General features: G+C 46.3%; 1 protein-coding gene across 2 annotated transcripts in view; it reads right to left on the bottom strand.

Annotated features, from left to right (window-relative positions):
- The window catches only part of THSD4 (thrombospondin type 1 domain containing 4), a 572,998-nt gene that overhangs the window by 509,756 nt on the left and 38,080 nt on the right, over positions 1 to 25,162 (bottom strand). For both annotated transcript variants that reach the window (XM_024128852.3, XM_024128851.3), the window contains exon 3: positions 4,105 to 4,469. In XM_024128852.3, coding sequence (XP_023984620.1) covers positions 4,105 to 4,469 — 365 coding nt within the window. The remainder of the gene's footprint in view (positions 1 to 4,104; positions 4,470 to 25,162) is intronic.

Here is a 25,162-nt window from a genome sequence, read left to right as displayed (position 1 = left end):
CCATACCAAAAAAAAAAAAAAAAAAAAAAAAAATACCCATTTCAAAAATACTCATTTCAGAGAAGAGAACTTTAGTGCTGGACTCTGACAGACCTACTTCAAACTCTGGTTCTGTTGCTTCTGAAGTAGGTGATCTTGAGTGAGTCACTTCATTCCTCCGAGTCTGCTTCCTCATCTGTAAAATGTGAATATCCGCATCGGCCTCATAGGGCTGTGTGAACTGTAAACGTTACAGTGCATTTGATATAGTGCCTGTACATGAGAATGATCCAAAATGGTAGCCATCATCATTACGATTACTATTTCAGCCCACTGCCTTATCTGGAAGGCATTTACAGACATGCCTTTTCCAACCTTCTAGAGCAGTGGTTCTCAAACTCTGGAGCATATCAGAATCATTTAAAATAAAGCTACCCAGGTCACAGTACACATCTACAGAACAGAATCCCCATCAGGCAGGGGAGATAGTGGAGACTGGGCAACTCTACTTTTAACAAGCCTCCCCACCCCACTGCAAGTGATTCTGATACATTCTCGCCAAACCTGGAAAATTCTGCTGGATAAGACTGATTCCAAAATTACTTTCCACAGAGCCTTGAGGTTCCAAAGAGATACTTCCAGATCAATGGCTCCCAACCTTGGCTGGATTGGAATTATATAGATCTACAAGCACAACCCTTAGAGATCCAGATGTTCACTTGGGATGTGACCAGGGTGTCAAGACTTCTAAAAGATGGGCAAAGGATTCTGATGGTCAACCAAGGTTGAAAACCATTGCTGCATTTGGATCTAGACCCTGGGTTTCTATAGCAATGCATCTGAGGCTTCTACCAGAGCAGCTCGGCTTTTGTCTGTGTGACAGACTGAGCCTCTACCTAAGGCTGATTTTGCAGAAAGGATTCTTATGCTTCAGAAAACAGTTAAGTTTGCAAACAGCTGCTCTAGCCTGTCAGTAAGAGCCTGGAGGATCCCTCACCTGGATTTCATACCTTTGTGTCTGTCCAGGGCCTTACAACATAGTAGATGCTTAATAAATATTTGTTAGAAGGTTGAATTATTTTGTTTTATTTTTTATCTGGCTCCAATTAGGTTTTCAGTTGCCTAGTATAACAAACTAACAGTTTCTTAAACATCTAAGCTCCCGATAGCCTTTGCCTCAAATCTCAAACCTGAAACAGAGAATGGGGTAGACAGCCATCCAGAGAACACACTGACATTTTCTTCTGGGGTCACATATACTATGCAAGTTCCTAATGACTAATAAATATAAGCAAATGTGATTTTCATCAGCCAGGAAGAGCTCGACATTTGTCAGCAGTGCAGTTCTTCCAGGCTAATATTTGGAGTGTTTCATCTAAAACTGTCAAATTACAAGAGCATGATAGAAACTTGTAGGAACTTCATAGTAAACAGTAACTGGCCCCTTGTCAATAAGTTAGAAGAAAAAAAAAAAATTCCTGCTGCCAAAACACATGGGCTGGAATGTCTGCAGCCCAGGCCTGCCGCCAACTTGAGCCTGTTCCCTAGGCAGCTCTCCTAGGTTGGTTCTCAACCACAGAGGCTGGAAGAGAAGCCCCTAGTACCCCAGGGATCTGGGAATCAGCAGCACCTTCAAATCTCAGCTTTCCCATGGCTCTAGGAATCTGAGCAGTCATTTAACCTCTTAGGCCCTTAGATCCTCATGTGTAACAATACTTCATTAGGTCCTTAGAGCCAGGACTGCCTGGGTTCCAATCCTAACTCTTCGCAGACAAGCTGTGTGGCCTTGGGCAAGTTACTCCCCTTCTCTGGGCCTCTGTTTCCTCACCTCTAAAATGCGGATGATATTAGCATCTATCTCATAGGGTTGTCAGTGCAAAGGGACAAGAACAGTGCCTGGTACAGAATAGGCATTCAATAAACTTTAGCTGTTATAAATCTGCAATTCTGAAACCAAAAGTTTTGAAAACCAAGTTTTTGTCTTTCCTTTTCTTAATATTTATTTTTTTAATTTATCTATTCTCCTTATCTTTTTGGCTGTGTCAGGTCTTAGTTGCGGCACACGGGATCTTCGTTGAGGCATGCAGGATCTTTCCTTACAGCATGCGGTCTCTTTGTCGCGGACTCGGGCTTCTCTCTAGTTGCAGTGTGCAGGTTTTCTCTCTCTAGTTGTGACGCACTGGCTCCAGGGCGTGTGGGCTCTGTAGTTTGCAACACACGGGCTCTCTAGTTGAGGCGCAGGAGCTCAATAGTTGTGGCGCGTGGGCTTAGTTGCCCGCAGCATGTGGGATCTTAGAGCCCCAACCAGGGATCAAACCCGCGTCCCCTGCATTAGAAGGCGGATTTTTTACCACTGGACCACCTGGGAAGCCCCTTGTCTTTCCTTTTCTTGTTACATTTTTCTCAGTGTGGTGGCAAAACTAATTGGGCAGCAAACCTCACCTTAAGGGACATAAAGCTTTTTATGGTCTTTTATTTTATCCTAGCTGATGTGAACATTCGTATGTTTCACTGCAGCAGTAATAATGTGTTTGGTGATGGGATGCTGCCCCATGCCACGGAAGGAATGTCATTCACATGTGAAATATGCCCTAAAAATACCTTTCTAAACTGTGAACAGTTCTGAATTCTAAAATGCAGTGGCCATAAGCATTTCAGATAAGGGACTGGGGAGCTATGTTATTATGGGGTTGTGGTCAGGATGAAGAGAGAAAACACATGTCAAACCCTTGGCTTTAGGAGTAGCAGCCCTTCAGTCCCAGAGTGACGTTGGAGGGTCCTCGGGTCTATACGCAGTGAGAAAGAAGGAATCATCCTCTCCCAGCTGGTCTCTCTTTTATTCTCCCACTGACATGCCGTGCCAGTCCTCGGAACTCTCCCTTCTATCAACTCAGATTTGATTTATCATTCAGAATTCGGCCAAAGCACCTTCTCTGTGAAATTATCCTCTCTCTCCAAACTCCCAATGACCAGGTCAAGAGAGTGTGTGTGGCTGGCAAGGGTGGATGGGTTGCACCTCCTCTCCACCTCCAGGTGGCTGGCAGCTGAGAAGGATTCGGGCAGCGTTAGCCACAGTGGGGAAGGGTGGCCGTCAGTGCTAATGCCTGAACTGCAAGGCCGCCCACCTGATATGTTCGTGCCCTGCTTGGGATGGGCATTAACTTGGCTTAGCCACTAAATTATGTATTTTTTAAGCACAGCGAGCATAGCTTACACTTTTTGTTCTTCCTGTAAATATTTGTTGTTATTGTTACTGCTTGCCTATGAATATTCTCTCAGAATCTATCATGGACTTCGGGTGCCCAACAAATACTGCTGAATGGATGCTGAATAATATGTCAATGTTGGTTGATTAATTCACTGACAAGCTCTTCCCAGACTCTACATTCAATCTACCTTTCCATGGGCACTGTCTACTTTGGCATATTTATGCTAGCCTAGCCACCCGAGGCTTTTGAGAGCTATACAACTATTCTGATGCCAGTATGCCATTTCTGGAGTTCATATTTTATTAAGACTATAAGAAATGTCCAGGTCTTTAATTAGACATATCCTCAAAGTTGTGTGTTCACTCAGAATACTTTGGAGAAACTTTGTAGAAAAGTTCATAGAAACCTGAAACCTACAGCCTGGGACCAAGTTAGACTCCAGACACTTAACTTGTTCAAGAATTCCAAACTCATGTCAGCTCTTGGGTTAAAAGGCCCCTTGTTTTGTGTCCTCAGCTCAAATCCACACATCCTGCGGCCAGGAACCTCCTTTTCCCCCAGCACTAGGGGAGCACTAGGACAGCCGTCTCCCGGCTCCAGGTTGCTCTTTCTTTCAACCCTCCGCAGGGCCTGCCTAAGGTTGAGCCTAAGGGCATTCTGAAACTCAGCTTCACTTTGAAGGCAATTCAGAATCACAGAGGGGGTGGGAATGGCCTCAATGCTTTAAAAGGCTGCAAAATAAATCAAAGGATGGAAGGAGATCTGTGGAGGCAAGAATTCCTCCCCCCTCTGGCAGAAGCAAGGCATTAACCGCGCAATCTAGAATGAAGAGCAGCGCGCGCGGCACATCCGGGCAGGGACCGGGACAGGGATGGTGGCGGGCGGGCGGGCGCGCGGGGGCCGGGAGGGTCTGTACCTTCTCTCCGCCGTGGGCTCGCGGCCCCGGGCCTGCGGGTGCCGGCTGCCTCGCTGCGCCGGACCCTGGCGACTGGAGTTGAGGCTGGCGGGGGCGCGTGGCTCCTCGCGGCTCCGGTGCAGCGGCACCGACGTACGCACGGCTGACACCACGTGGCCTGCGAAGGCGCGCGCGGGGGCTCCGGGCGGCGGTACGCCGCGTGCGCGGTACGAGCCGGGCAGGCAGGGTCGCGTCTGCTCCATCACGCCGCCGCTGCAGCTGCGCGAGCAGGCGGACCAGGGGCCCCAGGCGCCCCACACGCCCGGGGCGCCGCCGCCGCCGCCGTCCTCGGGAGCGCCTTCGGCCACCGCCATCCGCTGCGGGACCTGTGGAGACAGAGGCCGGTTAGGGGACCGCAACACCCTCTCCCGCTTCACTCGCAGAGGCTCTGGATAACCCGCAAGGCTTATCCATTAGGCACAAGTTGGCACGGGGCCTGTGTTAAAATCTGAGAAACAAAATAGAATCCAGCCTGGGTTATACTCGTCTTCATACAGACGCAGACGCAGTCATAAAATAGAATGAATGAGTATATATAGCACATGTGTATACATATTCACATATATACATATATGTATGTGTGTACACACACACACACACACACATATATATATACTCACATATATTTTAATAAAGGAAGGGACACACAAAGGCCGGAGTGCATAGGGCTCACCAAAATTGTATGTGGTCCTGGCTTTGGGGGCCATGGCCTTGGAGAGCTCAGTGTGGTGCCCTCACCTCCTAACTGAGGCTTACCCCTCTGGTCCTTAGGGTCCAGGCTAGAAGGACAGGGCTTCCCTTAAGCTGCTGAGGAGGCCATGTCCCAGAGTCTCCATGCAGTAAAGGCAACACAACTCCAGGGTTTAGAGTCCCTGCTCTAGAACCAGATGCCTGAGGTCACACCCCTGCCACCTCTTCTACCAGTGTGACTGGGAGGTTTCTGAAGTGCTCTGTGTTCTAAAGAGGGATGGTACCTACCTACTTCACAGGGCTGTAAGGAGATTTAAGTCAGGATGTCCACGTGCAAAGCAGAGAGCTAGCACTAAACACATACTTGTTAAATCCATAAATGATAAACTTTCCTGCTTCCAAGATGAATCAGGAGATTAAAAACGTCAGAAAGTTTTAAAGTTCTATCCCGAGGGTGACTCTACACCCCCATTCACTTAACTGGTCATTTCACAGAGATCTACCATGCCAAGCAGGTTGCTAAGCGTGGGTACACTGTGTTCCTTCATGATGCAGACAGGCTCTGAGCACCAGGTATATACCAGTGTTGAGCTAGGTCCTGAGGACAAGGAGAAAAGCATCCCAGGTTGCACGAATGGCCTGGCCCAGCAGCAAAGATCTTTATGTAGCTAGGACAAGCCTAGGGAGGCTCCCCGGGGGGGACTGGCTGCCTGTCTGGGTGGGGTGGGGCTGTAATTATTCAGGCACCCACTTGGTGCCAGATAAGGAGTGTAATTTCTAGTCCTCACAGCAGCCCTGGTTACAACCATTCTCACCTTTCAGAGATAAGGTTTCCCACCTGAGGTTCAGAGACCTGTGACCTACCCTAGTCATGTGGCTGCAGCAGAGTTTGGACTCCAGTCTCCCCAGCCTCCAATACCTGCAGCTCCAGCACTGCCTGCTCTCCCCGCCAAGCAGACAGCTGCTCTTGCGCTTCTGGATCCTTCCCCTGGAATGTCCTTCCCACCCTTGGGACACCGAGAAACACTATGACTTTCCTTAAAAAATGTGGGTTTTTCCAAATATCGTATATTAACGCATATATGTGGAATCTAGAAAAATGGTACAGACGAACCGGTTTGCAAGGCAGAAATAGAGACAGAGATGTAGAGAACAAACGTCTGGACACCAAGGGGGGAAAGTGGTGGTGGGGGATGGTGGTGGTGATGTGATGAATTGGGAGATTGGGATTGACATATATACACCAATATGTATAAAATAGAGAACTAATAAGAACCTGCTGTATAAAAAATAAAATAAAATTCAAAAAAAAAATGTGGGTTTTTCAGTGAACCTCAGGCTTCCATCTGACATGCATAACTGCCTCCAGATTACCTTGGCTTTTTTTTTTTTTTTTTTTTTTTTAGATACTGGGATTCATCAGCATTGTTTGGTCCAAGAGCTTGAAGATCTTTCACAGTTACACTCCTCTGTCCCCACGATACCCCCTGAGAGGTGAGAAGGTACAGGGATTGTCTTCCCCTTTGTGTGGAACAAACCCGATAAGGCTGAACTCCTTCACAGCACATGGGAAGGAGACGTGGAGCTAAGATGACTTCAGAGGCTGGTGTGGATGAGGAACCCCCCCACCAAGAGCCTGAGGTGAGAGCTCAGAAAGAGTGAGCCACCACTGTAATGGCACGATAGTCACTAAAAGCCCTGCAAGGCTCAGCCCCAGGGTAGAGTCCTTGCCCCCAGGTACTCAGTTACCCTGAAGCCATGGGGCTTGTTTAATTGGGGCCACCTTCCTTCAATACATTCCAGGGCACAGAGGGGTCTCTGGATGACCTTGATAGCTTAAGCTGGGTTCCTGAAGGTTCAGGGAGTGACTACTGGAAGGATGAGTGAGAGAGCTGAGGAGTCCAGGAAGCAAACAAGCATCTAATCAGAGGTTTAAGCCCAGAGCTGGATGTCAGCCCCGCCAGTCGATGGGAGCCATGTTCAGAGAGCCACGGCGAGAGGTCAGGGGTCATGTGAGTGGAGCCAGCGGGAGATGCAGTGGAGCGAGGGCAGGACAGCAGGTTCCGCGACAGGAGGGCTGCAGTTTCCTGACCACCAGTATGTGAGCAGCAGGCAGGAAGATGGGCGCACAAATAGCAAATACACTCAACTCATCACTACTAAATTGGGAACCCAGGAGAGAAGGGTTATAAATATAAAACAAAACACAGCAAACAAAAACCAAGCTTTTGTTCTTTTTTCTCCTCCCTGACATACCCTGATTTATTAATATCAAACCGATGGTGGATTCGCTGGGTGACTGTAAAAAAAAAATGTGCCGAATCAGGCCATAGTCTTGATATATAAAGTAATCCCTAGCGTGTGTGTGGTGGGCTGAATGGTGGCCTTCCCCAAAAGGTATATGTCCACACCCTAACCCCCAGAACTTGTAAATGTGGCCTTATTTGGAAAAAGAGTCAATGTCGATGTAATTAGGTTAAGCGTCTTGAGATGAGATCATCTTTCTGGGTGGCCCTTAAATCCAATGACAAGTGTCCTTAGAAGACACAGAGGAGAAAGGCCATGTGACCAGAGAGGCAGAGACTGGGGTGCTGCAGCCACAGGCCGGGAGCCACCACAAGCTGAAAGAAGCAAGGAGGATTCTCCCCTACTTACTGGAAGGAGCATAGCCCTGGCAACACCGTGATTTTGAACTTCAGGCCTCCAGAACTGTGAGGGAATAAATTTCTGTTGCTTTAAGCCACCAAGTTTGTGGTTATTTGTTACGACAGCCCTAGGAAACTAATACAATCTGTTGGTACTTCCAGGACAAGGAAGAAAAGCAGACAGGCATTTGTTGGGCTCCTTCTCTGTGCCGGGTACTGTGCAAACAGCTCACATGCGTGGGGACGGGCTCTATGACATAGGCACCACGAGCTCCAGGTCACACTTTACAGGGCCCCTGAGCCACCCTGGGAGGTTGGTTATTTTGTCCCTTTTACAGGAAGAAACTGGGGCCCTGAGAAGCTGTATAACTTGCCCATCTCTCAGTCTAGTGAGGGACACCGACAGGACTAAAATTGAGGTCTCCTAACACCTACTCTAGCGTTTTTTTTTTTTCATGCAGCATGCTGCCTCCCTGCCTATGTTGTTGATGGAAAACAGAAGAGTAAAATGAGCAGTAATAAATCCACTTTGATAGTCTAGTAGGAGGATAATCAGAATAAACAAACAAAGGCAGAAGTATGTTTCTGGCACATTTGGGGACTTCAGTTACCCACCACTGCCTGATTGCTCATGAACATAGATAACTAAGGCACTGTCTATAATATTTGGCTTAGACGTGCAGCTAGACTAAAAATCCACTTCCTAGAACTAATCCCACCCTTAATTTAGTTTCCTATTGCCAAACTGGGCAGGGTCCCTAGGGAAGGAAAACATGAAACCACATTCCATCCTATTCTATTCATAAGAATTCTCTAATTTATAAAGATGAATTATGGTGAGTGACTTGAAATTCCATCTCAGTCCCCATGGTGGGAATCCAACCCCATGCTCCAGAATTGTATTTTTATAGTACATAGCCAGGGGGAAAAAAAAGAGAAACAGAAAGGAAGGAAGGAGGGAAATGCAGAGAAAGGAAGGAAGAAATAACAAAGAAAAAATAAAGGGAGGAGAGCTTTGCGTGTCAGCCTCCCAGCTCCATCAACCTCCCATCCGCCCTCTACGCCTTCCCAGTCCTCCTAATGACCCTCCTCCCTCCTTCTTTTCTGATGGTCACGGAGTTTTCTGTGAGGCAGGATGGGAAAAATTCCAAGTGTTCTGAGACCTAATATTCCTAAAATTAGGACTAACTCACAGGACATCAGTTAGTCAGTGACAAACAGCAAAACCAAAGAATAAATCATGCTAAGAGACAAAAACCAACAAATAATAGAAACTCAAAGCCGTGTCAACTGCCAGCCTGTTGTCCCTTCCCCAAAACACACACGACATGTAAAGACTGAAGCAGAAAACACGAAGCGCTTCTCAAAAGACCCCCAAACTGCTGATTTCTTTCATTTATAAAGAGTTCTAACAAATCAGTAAGAAAAAGACAAACAACCCAATGGAAGTAGGTTCAAAGGGAACCTACTTTGAATGGGGAGTTTACAGTTGTTATGGGCTGAATGTCTGTGTCCCCCTCAAGGTTCACATCTTGAAGCCCTAACCCCAATGTGATAGTATTTGGAGGTAGGGCATTTGGGAGCTAATTAGGTTTGGATGATGTTGGGTGGATGGGACCCCCTGATGGGATTCGTATCCTTATAAGAAGAGGAAGAAAGACCAGGACTCTCTCTCTTTCTCCACCATGTGAGGACATAGTGAAAAGCCAGCCATCTTCAATCCAAGAAAAGAGTCCCCACTGTGGAATCAAATCTGCCAGCACCTGGATCTCGGAATTTTCCCAGCCTCCAGAACGGTGAGAAATAATTCCTGTGGTTTAAGCCACCCCGTCAATGGTATTTTGTTATAGCAGCCCAGGCTGACTAGTACAGCAGGAAAATAAATACAATACATATATGAAAACTGTATAACATCACATATAATCAAATAAATGCAAACTAAAACAACAGCATTCCATTTTAGCTCTATTAGATTAGCAAAGTTTATAAAGTTTGACAATACTGATATGGCAAGAATGTTCCCTGCTGATGGGAGTCTAAACTGGGGCACTTCTTTGGAGGGGACTTTGCAATACCTACCAAATTTGAAATGTACATACCCTTTAGCCCAGCAGCTCTACTTTCAGTAGTTCACCCTATAGATACATTCAAAACTGGTGCATAAAGCTGTATATAGAAAAAGTTTTATTGCATTACTTTTTGTAAGAACAAAACCAAAAAAATCTGGAAACAACCTAAATGCCCACGAACAGGAGCTTGGTTAAATCCTCCCAAAGCTAATCCATCCAAGCAATGGATTACAACTTATCTGTTAGAATGAGGTATTGATAGATTTATACCTGTTAAATTGGACTACTCTCCATAATATATTAATTAGTGAAAAAAATACCAAGAAGTAGAACAGTATTAGAGAATAGACCTATTTACAGATATCACTAGGTTGAAACAAATAATTATTGATATGTGATCTTCTGTTATGAAAAGCAATATTCTGCTGTAAGGAAAGGCGTGGGTGATGAAGTTCACATTGGATGGCTTCAGCCTTCTAGGAAAGAGGTAAGATCCACTGAAAGAAGGAGAGAGACAAACTGGAAGATTACAGAAAGAAGGTGTAATTAGGATGAGCAAAAATTTCCTTTATTTGCCTGAACTGGTTTAATGTAAGCTCTACATCTGGTATTCACAAGATTCATTTCAAGGATTTTTACTTCCATTTTGCAGATATGCTCACTGAGGTTCAGACTGCCCTAGTGGATGAAGCAGGGGTTTTGAAAATACACATAAGAAACAAAATACAGTTGGCCCTCCATGTCTGCAGGTTCCACATCTGTAGATCCAACCAACCTTGGATTGAAAATATTAAGAAAAAAAAATACCAGCGTTCCAAAAAGCGAAACTTGATTTTGCCTTGACTTGGCAACTATTTACATAACATTTACATTGTGTTTAGAACTATTTATATAGCATTTACATTGTATTAGGTATTATGTGCAATCCAGAGATGATTTAAAGTATATGGGAGGATGCACATAGGTTATACACAAATACCATGCCATTTTATATAAGCGACTTGAGCATCTGCAGGTTTTGGTATCCCTGGGGGTCCTGGAACCAATCCCCCGCGTATCCAAGGATTGACTGTAATGCAGCTCTGATGGTGTTGTTGGGTAAATGAAATGAAATAATGAAGTAAAGTGTCAAACACACGACCAGTCACCAAGCAGGAGCGTAGATGACCTCTAATTACATCCCTTCACTGGAAGACCTTACAGCACCCATCAAAAGTTTTATAATTTGTAAGAAGCAGATCCAGCCCTCAAATAAAATTGGTACTCTCTCCATTCCACTGGAGGTTTTACAGAACAGAGGCAGGGTGGATGTAGAGGCAAGATAACAGCATTAAAAGAGAAGACTTTTCAAAGTACACATACCATGCCATGCCTTTTCCCCAGAGGTTATAATATGTCTTGCCTAGGATCAAGGGAAATGTGTACTTTGGATAAAATCCTCCAAACCTTCTAACAGCCCCCTTCCTCATAGAAAAATGACTGCTTGATATTATGCTTTTCTAAATAGTCACTGTGGGGCATGAGCCAGGGAACAGAAAAAAAGGAAGGTATTCAAAGAAGTAGGAGAAGCACGTTAGTCACATCCCTATTTAACTCGGGCCGTTCCAGAGAAGAGGTTGTAGTAGAACTGGAGGGGGGGTTAAAATCCCCCAAAGATTTTGGGTTTGGAGATGGATGCTGTAACCAACAACACTGTGGGACCTGTTGTATGGAAGTTACTGTTAGGCAGGGATGTTTTTGTAAATGTATACTGACGGTAGGATGTGTGTGTAGGGCAGCCTGGCAATCATTCCCCTTTCCCTGGGTCCTCTAGGAAATCACCCCTTCACACTGGATGAAGTGTGATAGGAATGTATTCAGGGACCCTGTCAGCTGAAGCCAAGGTAAGCAATGTGAGCCAACTGAACACTCCCTGGAATTTGCATCGCCAGTAAAGTGGCTGAGAGACTGCAAATGGCTTTGGGTCCTTTGTCCTGACCTCACTGCTGCTCTCTGGAGTGTCTCAGTGCCCACCTGCTTCCTAGGCTGGTTCCAATAAATTTCCCATTGCTTATGTTAGTTTCTGTGGCTTGCAGTAAAGAACCCCAAATGGTATCTAAATGACTGCAAATATTAAAATATATGGATAAAGCGTGGTAACAAAGACAGTGTGAAATAAGCTGGGTCTGCCTTTGGCACAGGACTTGGAGAGAAAGCAATGACTGGAATGACCAAAGGTGGTCCTGACTTGGCAGAAGCCTTGGGATTGAGGGGGTCCAGGGCTGGAGGATTCATATGGAGACAACAGTTGACCACAGTCAGCGTAACGAGTGAACCAAGGTCTCCATGAAACATGATGGGCTAAATGAATAGGAGGATCACAGGGACAGACAGCAAGTGAGCTTAGAGGAGTTAGAAAAGCAACAATCTGAGCTATTGTGGCTGTGTTTTATTCCATCAGCATCTTTTTAAGGAAGATGCACATATGTGACTAAAATAGAAGGGTGGGCAAATAAACCGGAGCTTCATGACTCAATGAAATAGCATAATCATGAATAATACAGAGCAATGCGGAAAGAGTCCTGTAATATAATACTAAGTGAAAAATGCCAAATACAAACTTGTAACTATACCATGATTATAATAATGTAAAGATTCTGTAGCACGTGAACAAAGCCTGGAAGGGAACGTGGAAAAATGAAAACATATGATCTGTTACTGAAGCTGGACCCCGGGTAAGTTTTCTTGTAATTTAAAAAAGTTCAGTCATGGTTACGATATTGCTTGCTCAATAAATAAAAATAAATAGATTAAGTGGAGAAAGATTCAGAACAGACTGCTGGCGGATGGGGGAGCACAAAATAGACCAAGAGTTGGTGGTAGAGTCCTCCTCACAGAAAGCTCTGGGAATTTCTCATCGCCACCAGTAAATCCGTAACTAGCTAGGAACAGCTCTAAATGTTTTTAATGTATTTGGTTTTGGTACTAATGTGAAATCATGTAAGATTTCACTGATTTCTAATTTTCTTTCTACAAAATTAAACCCACCATCTGTTCTTCATAGAAAGCGAGTCACATGCAAAGTCTGACATTCTGAAGTCTCATTCTAGAAGAGACTGGGAAAAGGAGGTTTTGTTCTAGCCACGTGACAAGTCAACACCCTAAAGCAAACATTACAAAAATACACCTTGGAGTTTGAGCCCAGAGAGCAAAGTTTTGGAACTCCAAGAGCACATGAAAGCAGGCATATAGAAGTGGCAGCTCAGCTAGGACATTTGTTACCTGTGCAGGAGCCATGGGGAGGTGGTGCCTCTTGATAAAGAAGCTCCAAACTCAAACCAGATCTAAATTAAGGACCTCCACGATGGTTTCTCAGAGACACAAATTCAACCTTACACCTTAACCACCTATCTTGACTCTGACACAACACAGACTGCAAAAGCCCCTAATCTTACCTCTCAGCATAATGTCAAGGCCGGCAGCTGCAAAATGAATATGAGAACCTCACAAATATGGGAGACTGGACTGGAGTAAAACATGCTCAGCCTTGACCATTGTGTCAGAATCTCCCACAAAGTAGTTTACATATAAGGGAGTTCACCAATGCATTTCAGGAACAGTTAAAAGGATGCATTTGCACAAAGCCATAACAGGGGGAGGAGTGAGTGGAGGTTAAGGTAGAGGGAGAGAGATGTGTGGAAAGAGAAATATCCAGCCTGAGCTAAAGCATGTGCCATATAGAGGAAAATCCACTGACATACAGTCACCCAAAAGCTAAGCAAGTGTGAGTCTGGTTGCCCTGCCAATTCCAGCTCTGTCTGCCAGGCCCTCAGGCCCTCTCTCAATACCTGTGTCCTCCCAGTTGGTGAATCCTGACAGTAAATGATCTCAGATACATCAAACTCCACTATATCCATTCACTATGGTACTGAGTATATACTCTGACCCAAACACTGGAGACGAACACAGAGATACCCTCGTCCTCCTAGTCCTGTGTTGTTTCTCCATGTGTGACCCACAAGGTACCCACAACATAATCAACCTCACGTCTATTTGAGACATGCAGATTCCCGGATCCCACACCAAACCTAGTGAATAAAAAAACCTCTGGGGTGGGGCCCAGGAATATGCATTTTAAACAAGCTTCCCCAGTGATTTGAATGCATCCTCTGGTTTGAGAATCACTGGCCCCCCGGATACCTCTAGGTGAAACTCAGAGGAAAGCACTCACCTGAGCTTACCCTCTGGACTTTGGACCTTTACCGTATACTGCTACTTCCTTAATCCCCAAATGCTCTAGCCACATTATTTTATCACCCTCAAATTCCCTGTTTCTTTGGCCTACCCCGGCCACCTCTGCCATTCAAGTTGAGGCCAACCTGGAGCTTATCCGATGAGACGGGAAAACATTCACAGAACGATACCTACCTAACGTGGGATCCATGCTAAGAAGACTCCATTTGAAATGTACTTTTAAGAAAAGAAGTACAGCAGCAATAGGAACTGTAGAAAGATGAAAGAAGAGGGAAGGGAAGGGAAGGGAAGGCTCGTGGGAAACCCTGGACTGGCCCCCGTGTTCTGGTCCCAAATCTGTTGTTACTCACTTTCTGATTTGGGGCAAGTCTGTCTGTGGCTCTGGACCTCAGTTTCCATATCAGTAAAATGAGCCGGTTGGGACTGATGAGGGCTGGGGTCCCTTCCAGTGCTAACAGGCTCGGATTTTTCCTGGAAGATCACTGACATTCCTTGCCACGTATTGATTCGCTTCAAGTACCACAACTGAGAGGCAAAAGCCCACAGGTTGTGCCCAGGGGTCCCCACTGCCAGCAAAAAGCAGGCTTTCGGCACAGAAGATCTTCCCTAAAGGCGGTGCAAAGGAGGCCTGGATGCCTTTCCACAATATTCAAAGGCAGGGCCCAGCCAAAAGGATGGAATGAGGTAAATATTTGAATGTGATCTACATAATCGGAAACACTCCCCCTTCTGAAATGGACCTGACTCTTTCATCACCAGCCACATGGAAATCATCCTCGGTTATAACTAGAAAATAACGCAGAGCATGTGCCTGGGTACCGAGGCCGCCCTGTGTTGCTGTGCAGTTACTCAGGAAACAGAAGCAGATGTCCCTGTGCACAGTGCCTGGGTGTGTTCTTTTGTTCAGTGGCTAGTCCATTTGGCCTCATGCTCTCAACAGCAATCCCCTACCTTCAACCCAAGCCAACCAGGACAGTCAAAATAGTGAGTAATTCACACAATAAAGAGTGCCGGCTTCTGGACCCAGAGGTTGACTTGGGGAACAGCAACCTTCCAGCAGAGAATTCTGCCTGGTGATTTGGCCAACTGCATCTGAGTCAATATCCAACACTCCCCAGGAAGCAGCTGGGATCCGCAGGCCCCTATAAGGTAAGGCAATTGGAAAGCACTCCCTGGAACTTGGCGGCATCCAGCGCAGAGCAGAGCACACAGTAGATGCTCTGGAAACACTCTGCTGAATGAAGGAGCCTGCAGATGGGCTGAGATGGGACCCTACCTGGATTCCCATATTCAGTCTTTCCCTTGTCCACTCAGGCCTCCTCGTGCCACCACAGCTATTTTCTTGAAATCTAGCCCTATTGCGTTACTCTCTTGCTTACCAATGTCTCTCGAGTTCTCACTCTCCAGAAGATGAGATCCAAACTTATTCCGTGCCGTGGCATTCTAAGCCTTTCCTAAACTGGCCTCACCCTTCCTTTCCAGTTTCAACTCCTCTGCGGCCCTCTGCCCCACCCCCAGTGCTCACAGCGTGCACAAAGTAGGGAAGCAGGACACGCCCCTTCCCCCTCCTGCCTTCACCCTGCTGAAGCTCAAATAGCTTCAAATACCTCTCCCTTCCTCCTCTGCCTGGGAACTCCTACTCAGCTCCAAAGACCTCTCCCAATCAGGTCAAGTGGTCTCTCTCCCATGCTGCAGGGCCATTACCCACATTGCTCTCCGTAGCACTCACCACCTGGCAACTACAATTATCTGTGTACACAACCATCTCCCCAATAACACCGTGAGCCCTCCAAGGCAGGGATTATGCTTATTTATCTTTGTCTTCCATCTACTCTAACAGCACCTCTTACAGAGTCTGTCGCCTGGCAAGGCCCTCAGAGAGTATTTGATGGATGGATGAATGAGCACACGGATGAATGAATGACGAATGTACCAACTGCTTGGTTTCTTGCTCTGTGAAACATCAAACACCTCCTCTCCCTACAGCAGCATGTGCCATAGCTGTTCAGCCACTTGGGTGGTGATCTTTGATGCCCCTATTGTTTTCCTTGCTCCATGTGCCTAAATGACAGTTCTATCTCTTGAAAGTAATACACTCAGTATTTGATCTCCTGGCTATCTCCTGCCTGTTGAAACTTTCTCTCTCCTTGACTCCAGGACACCATATTGCCCTGGTTTTCCTCCTAAGTTTGTAGCTCTCTTCTCCTCTTCTGTTAGTTAGTTCTTCTTCTATCTGCTGGCTTCTCCCCTTCTACCTGCCCTTCAAATATTAGGGCTCCATTCTTGGTTTTCCAATCTCATCCAACCCTTCTTACAGGGAAATACTGTAGCATCAGCAATGATCTTTCATGTTGATATCACCCTTATTAATGGGTAGCCCCAAACTCTCTCCCAGGCACCAGATTCACATGCCAAATCACCAACTCGACATACTCGCCAGGATGACGCATGGGCTTCTCATACTCAATATGTCACCTAACCAGGACCTGAATGCCTGCTCCATCTTCTGGTTCATCCAACTGGACATAATATCCTACTAGTCTGACTTCAAAAATATCCCTGGACTCTGTCCCATTTCCTCCATCCCCAGGGCCCGTGGTTGGGTCACGGCCTCACTCCCATTTGCTCTTACCTCGTCTCCATCCATCCAATCTCCCCTTCCCCCACTTCCAGAATTTCATTCCTAAAAATCACATCATCCAAGACCCATGTTTATAGACCTCCCAGAGCTCCCCTCTGCCCCCCCGAACTACATCTAGTCCCCCCGGCCTGGCTCACAAGGCCCTTCACTCTTTGGCCTCTCCCCGGACCTGCAGCCTAGCACTTCCCTATTCTTAACTTCTCACTCAACCACCCCAAGTCTTTACACCACTCTGTGCCTCTATATGACATGCCACTGGGCTCAAAAGCCCTCCCTCACCTCCCACCCTTACTTCACCCGATCGATTCCTGCTCATTCTTCAAGACCCTATTGGAAAGAAGTACACCCTCTTTAGAGACGACCCCAACTCTCCAGGCAAGGATAGCTGCTCTGTCCTTTAGGCATCCACAGAACTTTGAGCACACTTCACTATATTCCATTATAACTTCTTTTTTGATGTGTCTCATACCCCAAGTTATGAAACAAAACCAAGTATAAATTTCTTACGCTTACTTACAAATGGAATAAGTACAAAACTGAAAACCACCAACAAAATCAAAATAACAATATTAATTTAATGTGATAGATAGTTAATGAAACTAAGCAGACATTGTAGGGTGTGAGGAAGGACATATTTAAGTCTTTGAAGTTTCACTTATTGACTAGATTCTTTTAAATTTGAGCAGGATGGACCATCATTTGAGTTGTTATTTTTTTCCTTTTGAAAAATGAACTTGTTTACACCACCAATCCATCATTTAGAAGGGCCAATCTACAAGGCTGGAAAAAAATTTAAATGCTGCTTAATGAAAAAAATTCACTATTATTTACCACTGTATTTACTATGAGTGAGCTAGTATGATCTGGGTCACAAAAGGCAGAACTTGTGTATACAGCTGAATGTGGACATGGTTCTGAATCTCTACAGGACAGGGTCTTTGGAGATTGGCACCCCAGATGGTATCTCAGTATCCCCACCCTTTTATGGATTCAAAAATGTAAAAATCTTTTCTCACTAAAATGGAGGTATAAACTGTCATTCAGATGATCCAGAATAGACTTATATTTTTAGGTTATCATCAAAATGAAAATTCTCAACTAAAAAAATCTAATTTAAGTTGCAGTTCACCAAGAAGGTACCCAGGATTCCAGGGAGCTAGGGGTCCTTGGCTTATAAAACACTGTTTTCATTTTAAAGAAAAATGAGGACGCTCAGAGCCAGGATTTGACCCCAGGCTGGGCTGATTCCAAAGTTCAGACTCCTCTCTCTGCCCCTGCTGCTTAATTCTCAAGAATGCTATGAGGCCCAAATACTGGGTACCAAAGAGCTTCATAGGCCATAAAGTCCTATACAGTGGTGAGTTTAGGTTATTTTTATTTATATAGGTCAAAGGAAAATACTTTAGAAAAGGTACTGGCACATTTTAGGAAATGTCCTATCTTGCACAGTACAGTGCCTCTTTAAGGAGATAATATTTATATCAGTTCTCTCCATATAGTTAACAGGTTACAACTCAAACCTGATATTATTTGATTAAGGAGGGAAAGATATTATTACATGCTCCATGGGAGCAGGTGAGCAGAAAATCGGAACCTCTCAACAAAGGAAAAGATGCTGATTATCAGGGGCCCATGTGCAAATGCAATTAGAAAACTCCTGTTTACTCAGGAACACCCATGGGCAGCCATCCCTGAAAGAGGTGCAATAATATGGGACGCAAACAAATTTTCTGACCATATCATTTCCAAAGTCCAGTTGAATTCCTTGGTTACCCTTTTGAGAGCCTTCCAATCACATCCAATGACCCATAAAAATCTGTTTCTTTGTGTTTAAATAGCATTTCTTTGATTCTTCTAGAAAGAGAGGCAATTAATGTCTACTAAGGCCCTACCATGTGCCAGGCACTTTACTAATATACTTCACTGAATTCTCAAAGCTGGCTCTGCCTCACCAATCAGACCTTAATTCAAATGTCATCTCCTCAAAGAGGTTTCCCTGGCCACATCATCTAAAGTAGCAAGTGTATATGGGCACACATGTACACACACACACACACACACACACACACAGAGTCACTATCACATTGCCCTGTTTCACTTTCCTCATACAGTCTGAAATGCTCTTATTTGCTTGTTTGTTTATTGTCTGTTGCTCCCATCTGGAATAGATATGCCTCCTTATATGTGAGGATCTTGTGTCTCTTTTTCACCTCTATTCCCAGGCCCTAGAGCAGAGCCTAATACATAGTAGGTGCTGAATGGTTGCTGAGTGAATGAATACACCCTTCTAGGTAGGAAATATCATCCCTCTGTTATAACTGAGAAGCTAATATATTCTGCTTAAGTTTAGGCTCTAGAAAGTGACATAGTCAGAATTGAAACTCAGATCTACCTGCTCCAGGAGCCAAGATGCCCACTCCCCAACCTTCTCTAACTGGGGTTGTTAGCCATGCACCAGACATCCCAGAAAAAAAAAAGATGTGGCATCTTCCCCAACAGCCAATTTTCTCAGAGTTTAAAAAAAACAGGTGTATGTGTATGTGAATTTTTTTCCTGATGTTAAGTAATTTAAAGGATTGTTTTAAAATTAAAACGATCAGTTGTATTTTGGGACACAATGTCACATTTCCAAGAACGTTTAAAGAAAAAAGTAGACTTCAAGGAAATGTTAAGCCTTCAGTAGGCTACTTTGGGCTACTCCAAAGGCTGTATTGTGCAGGACTGTGAACGTGCGTGTGCGTGTGTGTGCACAGATTCACACTCTTCTAGTGGGACATTTTGGGGGAGACATTTGAGAAGCCCCAAACTGCACTGGCCACCACCCAAAAGTACGGGAGTTGAAATGATTTAGCAAAGAGAAAAGTAACCGAGGGATAACTGTCCTAAACAATGATATTCAAGGTCACGAAGGATGGTGCTAGAGAGAGAAAGGTCAACAGACCTCAGCTAAAGTGGTTTAGGTGACAAGGCAAAAGCACAGACAAAAGAGACAAAAAGAGACTCCAAGCGTGTCCAAGGGTGGTCGCAAAGCCTCCTTCGCAGAGCAGTTCAAAATAAAACAGACTTGTCTTTCTGGGATGGCGTAGGTGTGGTCTTGCCTGAAAGAGAAAATCTCAGGAAATTATTTCCATCCCGAGAACACTATGGTCTAGACCACCAGCGGCAGTCAAATTGGAAGCTCCCACCACTGTTTCTGGAATGGTTAAAAAAAAAAAAAAAAAAAAAAAAGGGTCCCTCTTAACCGTCTCTGGCTTGATCTGAAACTTCTGCCCCAGACATTCATAGAAAAGGTCACCTGGTCCAGAGTCCTTGCTCGGGTGAGGAATAGAGCCCTCCAGCAGTGCCCATCCCACGGAGGTGGGCTCCTCCCGCTTGTTGGGGGAACCAGGATGTCTCCCTGACCCTGTGGATGTGGGTCACGTGGACAGCCCCGGAAGGGCCTCCTCTGCAGCACTCGTGTAGGCTTCCCCAAACATTTAAACTCTCCCTGGCTCAGAACCAAGAATCCCTCTCAGAGCCAACAGCGTACAGCCCATTAAAAACCCTGTGCAAATGCAAACACTCTCTCCATTAGACAAGGAAGAAACGAGAACCACGTTTTGGGACCATGCTAGCAGTTGTTGAAATCAGACCGGGGCTAGAGTCCCTGAAGAGGAAATATCACTGTATTAAAAACCACAGCTATTTACAATGCTCACAGTCGATTATGTGGGAGACCAAAGGTGCTATACGAAGCGCTGGGAGGCCAGGCGGATTCTGCCACGTTCGGGGCAGTTCCGGTGTGGGGAAATCAGAGGCACCTTTGGATCGTCAAGCTGTTTGAGGCTTGAGACCCGACGTGTTTGATGGTAAGAATACTACATTAGTATAAATTCATTTAATCCACACCCCAATCCTGGGAGATCAGCATCAACCTTTTATCCATAGGAGAGTCATTAATCTAATTGGTTAGAATCCCTTATGCTGCCTGGACCACATTTATTGGCAAGCAGAGGTACCACTTTGAAAGCCTCCATCCTCCGGCTCTTTCTTCCACGGCATGGGGTCCTCCACCTCTTTCTTTACAAGCTCTTGAGAGTGCTGTCACTGCTTTGGGCTCACAGACACAGAAGGTTCCATGTAGGCCTCAAATCTAAGCTATATAATCCACTTAGGCTTTGTCAGAACTCTGCACTGGGAGCCATTAGGCACTGACCCAGGTAAAGTGTTTTCTGGCATTTTACTCACAAAATAACTCTTACTGTAAATTGGATATAACGGGAATGATTAAAAATGAGCACAGCCACCATCACACGGATGTTGGCCATGTGAGATTCCCGAGGGAAGCCAGCCAGGGGCGCGGGAGAAGCCACCGCTGCCCCAGGTGGGCACGGCTCTGCTTGAGGTTTGCCAACAACACGGCTTCTTCTCCTTTTGAGGGAGGCGGTTGTGAAGGGAGCTGCACTGTGTTTGGATATGGTGTTGCCTACCCCCAACATCTTATTTCAATTTCGTCCTTTATTGATTATAACAATGGATCATGAGGACAATGGCCTACACGTTTTACCAAAATATACTCTGTGACCACTAATAACCCTTTTTTTTTTTTTTTTTTTTTTTTTCTGCGGTACGCGAGCCTCTCTCACTGTTGTGGCCTCTCCTGTTGCGGAGCACAGGCTCCGGACGCACAGGCTCAGAGGCCATGGCTCACGGGCCCAGCCGCCCCATGGCATGTGGGATCTTCCCGGACCACGGCACGAACCCATGTCCCCTGCAGCGGCAGGCGGACTCTCAACCACTGCGCCACCAGGGCAGCCCACTAATGACGCTTTATTAATTCTTACAGAGAAAAAAATTATTCTTGCAAGTATGAAACTCTCAAACACTTAACCCTTCTGTTCCTTCGAAACACGGCTTTGATGACTTGATGTTTAGCACAAAACCCCTCAGGGAGGTAACTAAGGCATTAGAACAGGACACACCATGCTCTGTCTCCCATCTGTTACTGCTGTCGGGGTCTCTCTCCCATGGGAATCCCACAGGCAGGAGTCAGGCCTTTCAGCATCTCCGGCCATAATACCGTTGGATGACGTGACAAGCTCGCCAGGACCCAGTGCTGGCATTCCACACAAGGTGATCTAAGTCACACGGCCAGCGAGAGGCAGAGCCAGGACACCAGTCCAGGATTTCTCATGCTCTCTCCACCACCCCTGCCCCCAGTCAACCCGCCATGCAAGGTCAGAGACTCTGCAGACCAGCCTGTCTGGGACAACAGGGACTCAGCAAACCACAGACCAATGGGAAGAGTGACGGGGTTCTGGTTGAAAGAACGGCCACCGAAATGAAGGAGGAGCACGCTGGGCCCAGGAATGTGGAGGGACCTGGGGCATGCCCTCTGTTCCCCGCAGCCAGCCGGAAATGCCTCCGAAATTCCCGACTGAAGGAGAAACGTGGGGAAAGCTCCAGAGGCCTCTGAAATACTCACGGCTGCTGTTGTTTCTAGAGCAATGGTTCTCAATCAGGGGCAATGCTGCCCACCAGGGGGACATTAGAGAGTACCTGGACACATTTTTGGTTGTCACATTTGAGGGTGTGGGGGACACTACTTGTATCTATTGGGTGGAGGCCAGGGATGCTGCGAGCACGCTACAGTCCATGAGATAGTCATCTCCACCCTCTGCTCTCCAGGCACCTTCACGGTTATCTGGCCCAAAATGTCAATGGTGCTGAGGATGAAAAACCCTGCTCTGGAGTAAGCCAGGGATACCCTGACATGACTCAGCCTTCCTCTCTGCAGAGTTCCATCTCTGGCCTGTGTAGAGCAAAAGAAGCCGGTCCCCAGAGCATCAGCATTGTGACTGAGAGGAGGAAGCGGGTGGGATACAAAGTGAGAGGGAGCAAAGGTCCAAAGGGAATGGGAATGGGGGAGTGCACATGTGAGGGACCCCAAGATGTATCCCTGGCCCTGCCTCTAATATCTCGCGGCACCCGTGCAAAGAACCTGGGTAGGTCAGTTTGGTTCTTGGTGCCTGGCGAGTGGATGTTGGTATGCGCTAATTTTAAACAAGGTCACAAATAAAATGACACATCAGGGGATTTCCAGTGAATCTATTAATAGGGGAACTGCTTATGCCAGTTGACTAAAGTTGATACTACTGAGGTTAAATAGGGAAGATAGCCAGACTGGAAAAATCGCTCAATCAGAATGAAAAGGAATATTGCTCTGACTCATTAAATGGTTGAGGCAGGGCCCTTGGAACGATCGGGCTGTAAGTGAATTTTTATTTAAAGGCACCTGGGTTATCCGTATCGGTGGATATGGTGGTGTGCCCCTACCTGCATTGCCAAGAGAGTTAACTCAACCTAGAGCCCACACATCCCAGCTGGCCTTCTCCGTTGCCGGGCATAGCTGGCCAGGTAGAAGAGGTAGACCATGCAAGGTTAGCAAGTTTCTTACCCTGGATGTGAGCATCCTTCTGACCCATTCGGCCCTCCAGGCCCAAAGCTCCAGCTGTGACCCTGAGACACCTGTGATTCACATTCCTCCAACCATCTGGGAAACTGAGGCAACAGTCAACTGCGGGGGGAGGAGGGAGGAGAAGGGATGGGTGACCCCCGAAGGCCCTCCCAGCCTGACACGCAAAAATCTCCATGCCCTGGATATAGGCCCGGGGTGACTGACAGCAAAGAAAGGGGACAGAGCTGCCTACCAGGAAGAGCTGGTGAAGGAAGCAGTGTTTGGGCAGTGCAGCCTTCCTGTGCCAGCCTCACAGGGCACCTGTTGGCCTTTCCTGTCCCTCTTTGATCTCCCCCTCCCCCAACATCCTCCAACTTCTAGGTCACACACGGATTCCCCAGGGAGCACTTATCTTTGTGGCATCAATCCCCCGCCTCCAGCCTCTACACCCCAGTGTCTCAACAGTGCTAAACACATGTAGAGCCCTACCCCTACCCCCCTCCCCACTTCCCAGTCCCCAGAGAGGCTGTTCTGGGGGCAGCAAGGCCCTCGGGCAGATAAACACAGAGACCTGCAGCCCTCGGGCCCCCAGAGGACAAAGGGCCAGTCCACTGGGCCCATGGTACATCCAGCTCATCTGTGCTGTCAACCTTCAGAGCCCTTGGGGAGCCTCTCGTCTGCCACGGAGCACTCCATATGTTTCCCGGGGCGTGGCCAGTGAGAACACCACCAGCCAACAGAAGGGGGCTCTGTCTCTGTCTGAACTTGGGGAAGAAAAATGAAAGGGAGCTCTGTTGGAACATCTGGGCCAAAAAACACATTAAAGGACGGGAAGTTCTAGAAATAGGAGATTCTTTTCAGTCCTGAAAAGCCACATGAGGCAGCAGAAATCAGGCCTGATTGAACAGCACAAACCACTGAAGAGAGGATGCCTTTCCAAGGAAGGCAGGCTTCCCTGAGACTGGCAGGCAGACCCTCAGAAACTGCCCTTCATTCTCTTATTTGTCACTATGAGTTCCAAGCATGATCAAGCAAGCACCATTAAGCTCCAGGTGCTGGGTGAGTGTTGTACATGCATCAGTTCTGAATCCCAGAACAATTCCCAGCAGCAATACTTGCTCGGGGGTATGCTCATTCTATAGACAAGGAAACAGAAGTGCAGAGAATAGCAGTCTTGCTAAGTGGAAGAGCCACATTGCCACTCAGGTCCGTTTCAAGGTTTCCTGAGCCTGTCAAGAGCAGGGTCTTGCCTTTTTCTATTCTCTGCACCAAATACAAGGCCAGGCCTATGGAAGCCACTTACTGAGTGCATGGTGAGTTGAACTGAGCCCTCCCGAGTTCAGGTAGGAGCATGCATCTTGCCTTCTCGGACACGTACGACACCTTGACAACTTACTTGGGACCACCTCCGTAGCTGGTTTCTGCCATGCACACCATGATGCCATCCTTGTTCCTCTTCCTGCTTCTCTGACAGCTACGTCCACTGCCATTCCTCATTCTAACTTCCTCCAGAATCTACCCCTAACATAGGAGGCTTTCTCCTTTCCATGTTCCTATTCATTCATGTTCCCAGTTTGTCTACAACATGAGTCAGAGAAGGTGACTGACTTGCTACCTGGCATGTCAGCTGCTACCTTGATTGTCACACTTCTTTCTTTTTTTTTTTTAAATTAAAGTACAATTGATTTACACTATTCATTTCAGGTGTACAGCATTATGATTCAGTATTTTTACAGATTATGCTCCTTTAAAAGTTATTACAAGATAATGGCTATAGTTATACAATATATCCTACTCCTGATTTGCCCCTCCCCCCTTCCCTCTCCCCTTTCGTAATCACTAGTTTGTTTCCTATGTTTCTGCGAGTCTGTTTCTTTTTTGCGTATACATTCACTTACGTTATTTTTTAGATTCCACACATAAGTGATATCATCAATTGTCACATTTCTGAAACTCATCACAATACCTTCTCGCCTCACCTGCTCAAGATCAGCTCCTCCTCATGACACTTGGTGTCGGGTGGCTGCACTGCCTCTCTCCCAGTATCCGAGGCTACAAAATGGAGCCATTATTTTTCCCTGAGTCTCCTTTACCCTTCAAACCTGGTCAGTTATCAAGTCTTCTTAATTCTTCCAGTCATGTCTTTCATCTGACCCTTCTTTTCAATTTGATTATAACTCCCCTAACTTGAATCCCAAATTCATAATAAAAACACCTCACCTACTCCAGCCTGGGCTTTGAAACGCAGTCCTGAGTTCAAATGCTGGTTCTGCCATTTACAAACTCTGTGACTCTGGGTGGGCTA

Source organism: Physeter macrocephalus, chromosome 11 (assembly GCF_002837175.3).
Source record: "Physeter macrocephalus isolate SW-GA chromosome 11, ASM283717v5, whole genome shotgun sequence".
NCBI lineage: Eukaryota > Metazoa > Chordata > Mammalia > Artiodactyla > Physeteridae > Physeter > Physeter macrocephalus.
This window is presented reverse-complemented; position numbering and strand designations above follow the sequence as displayed.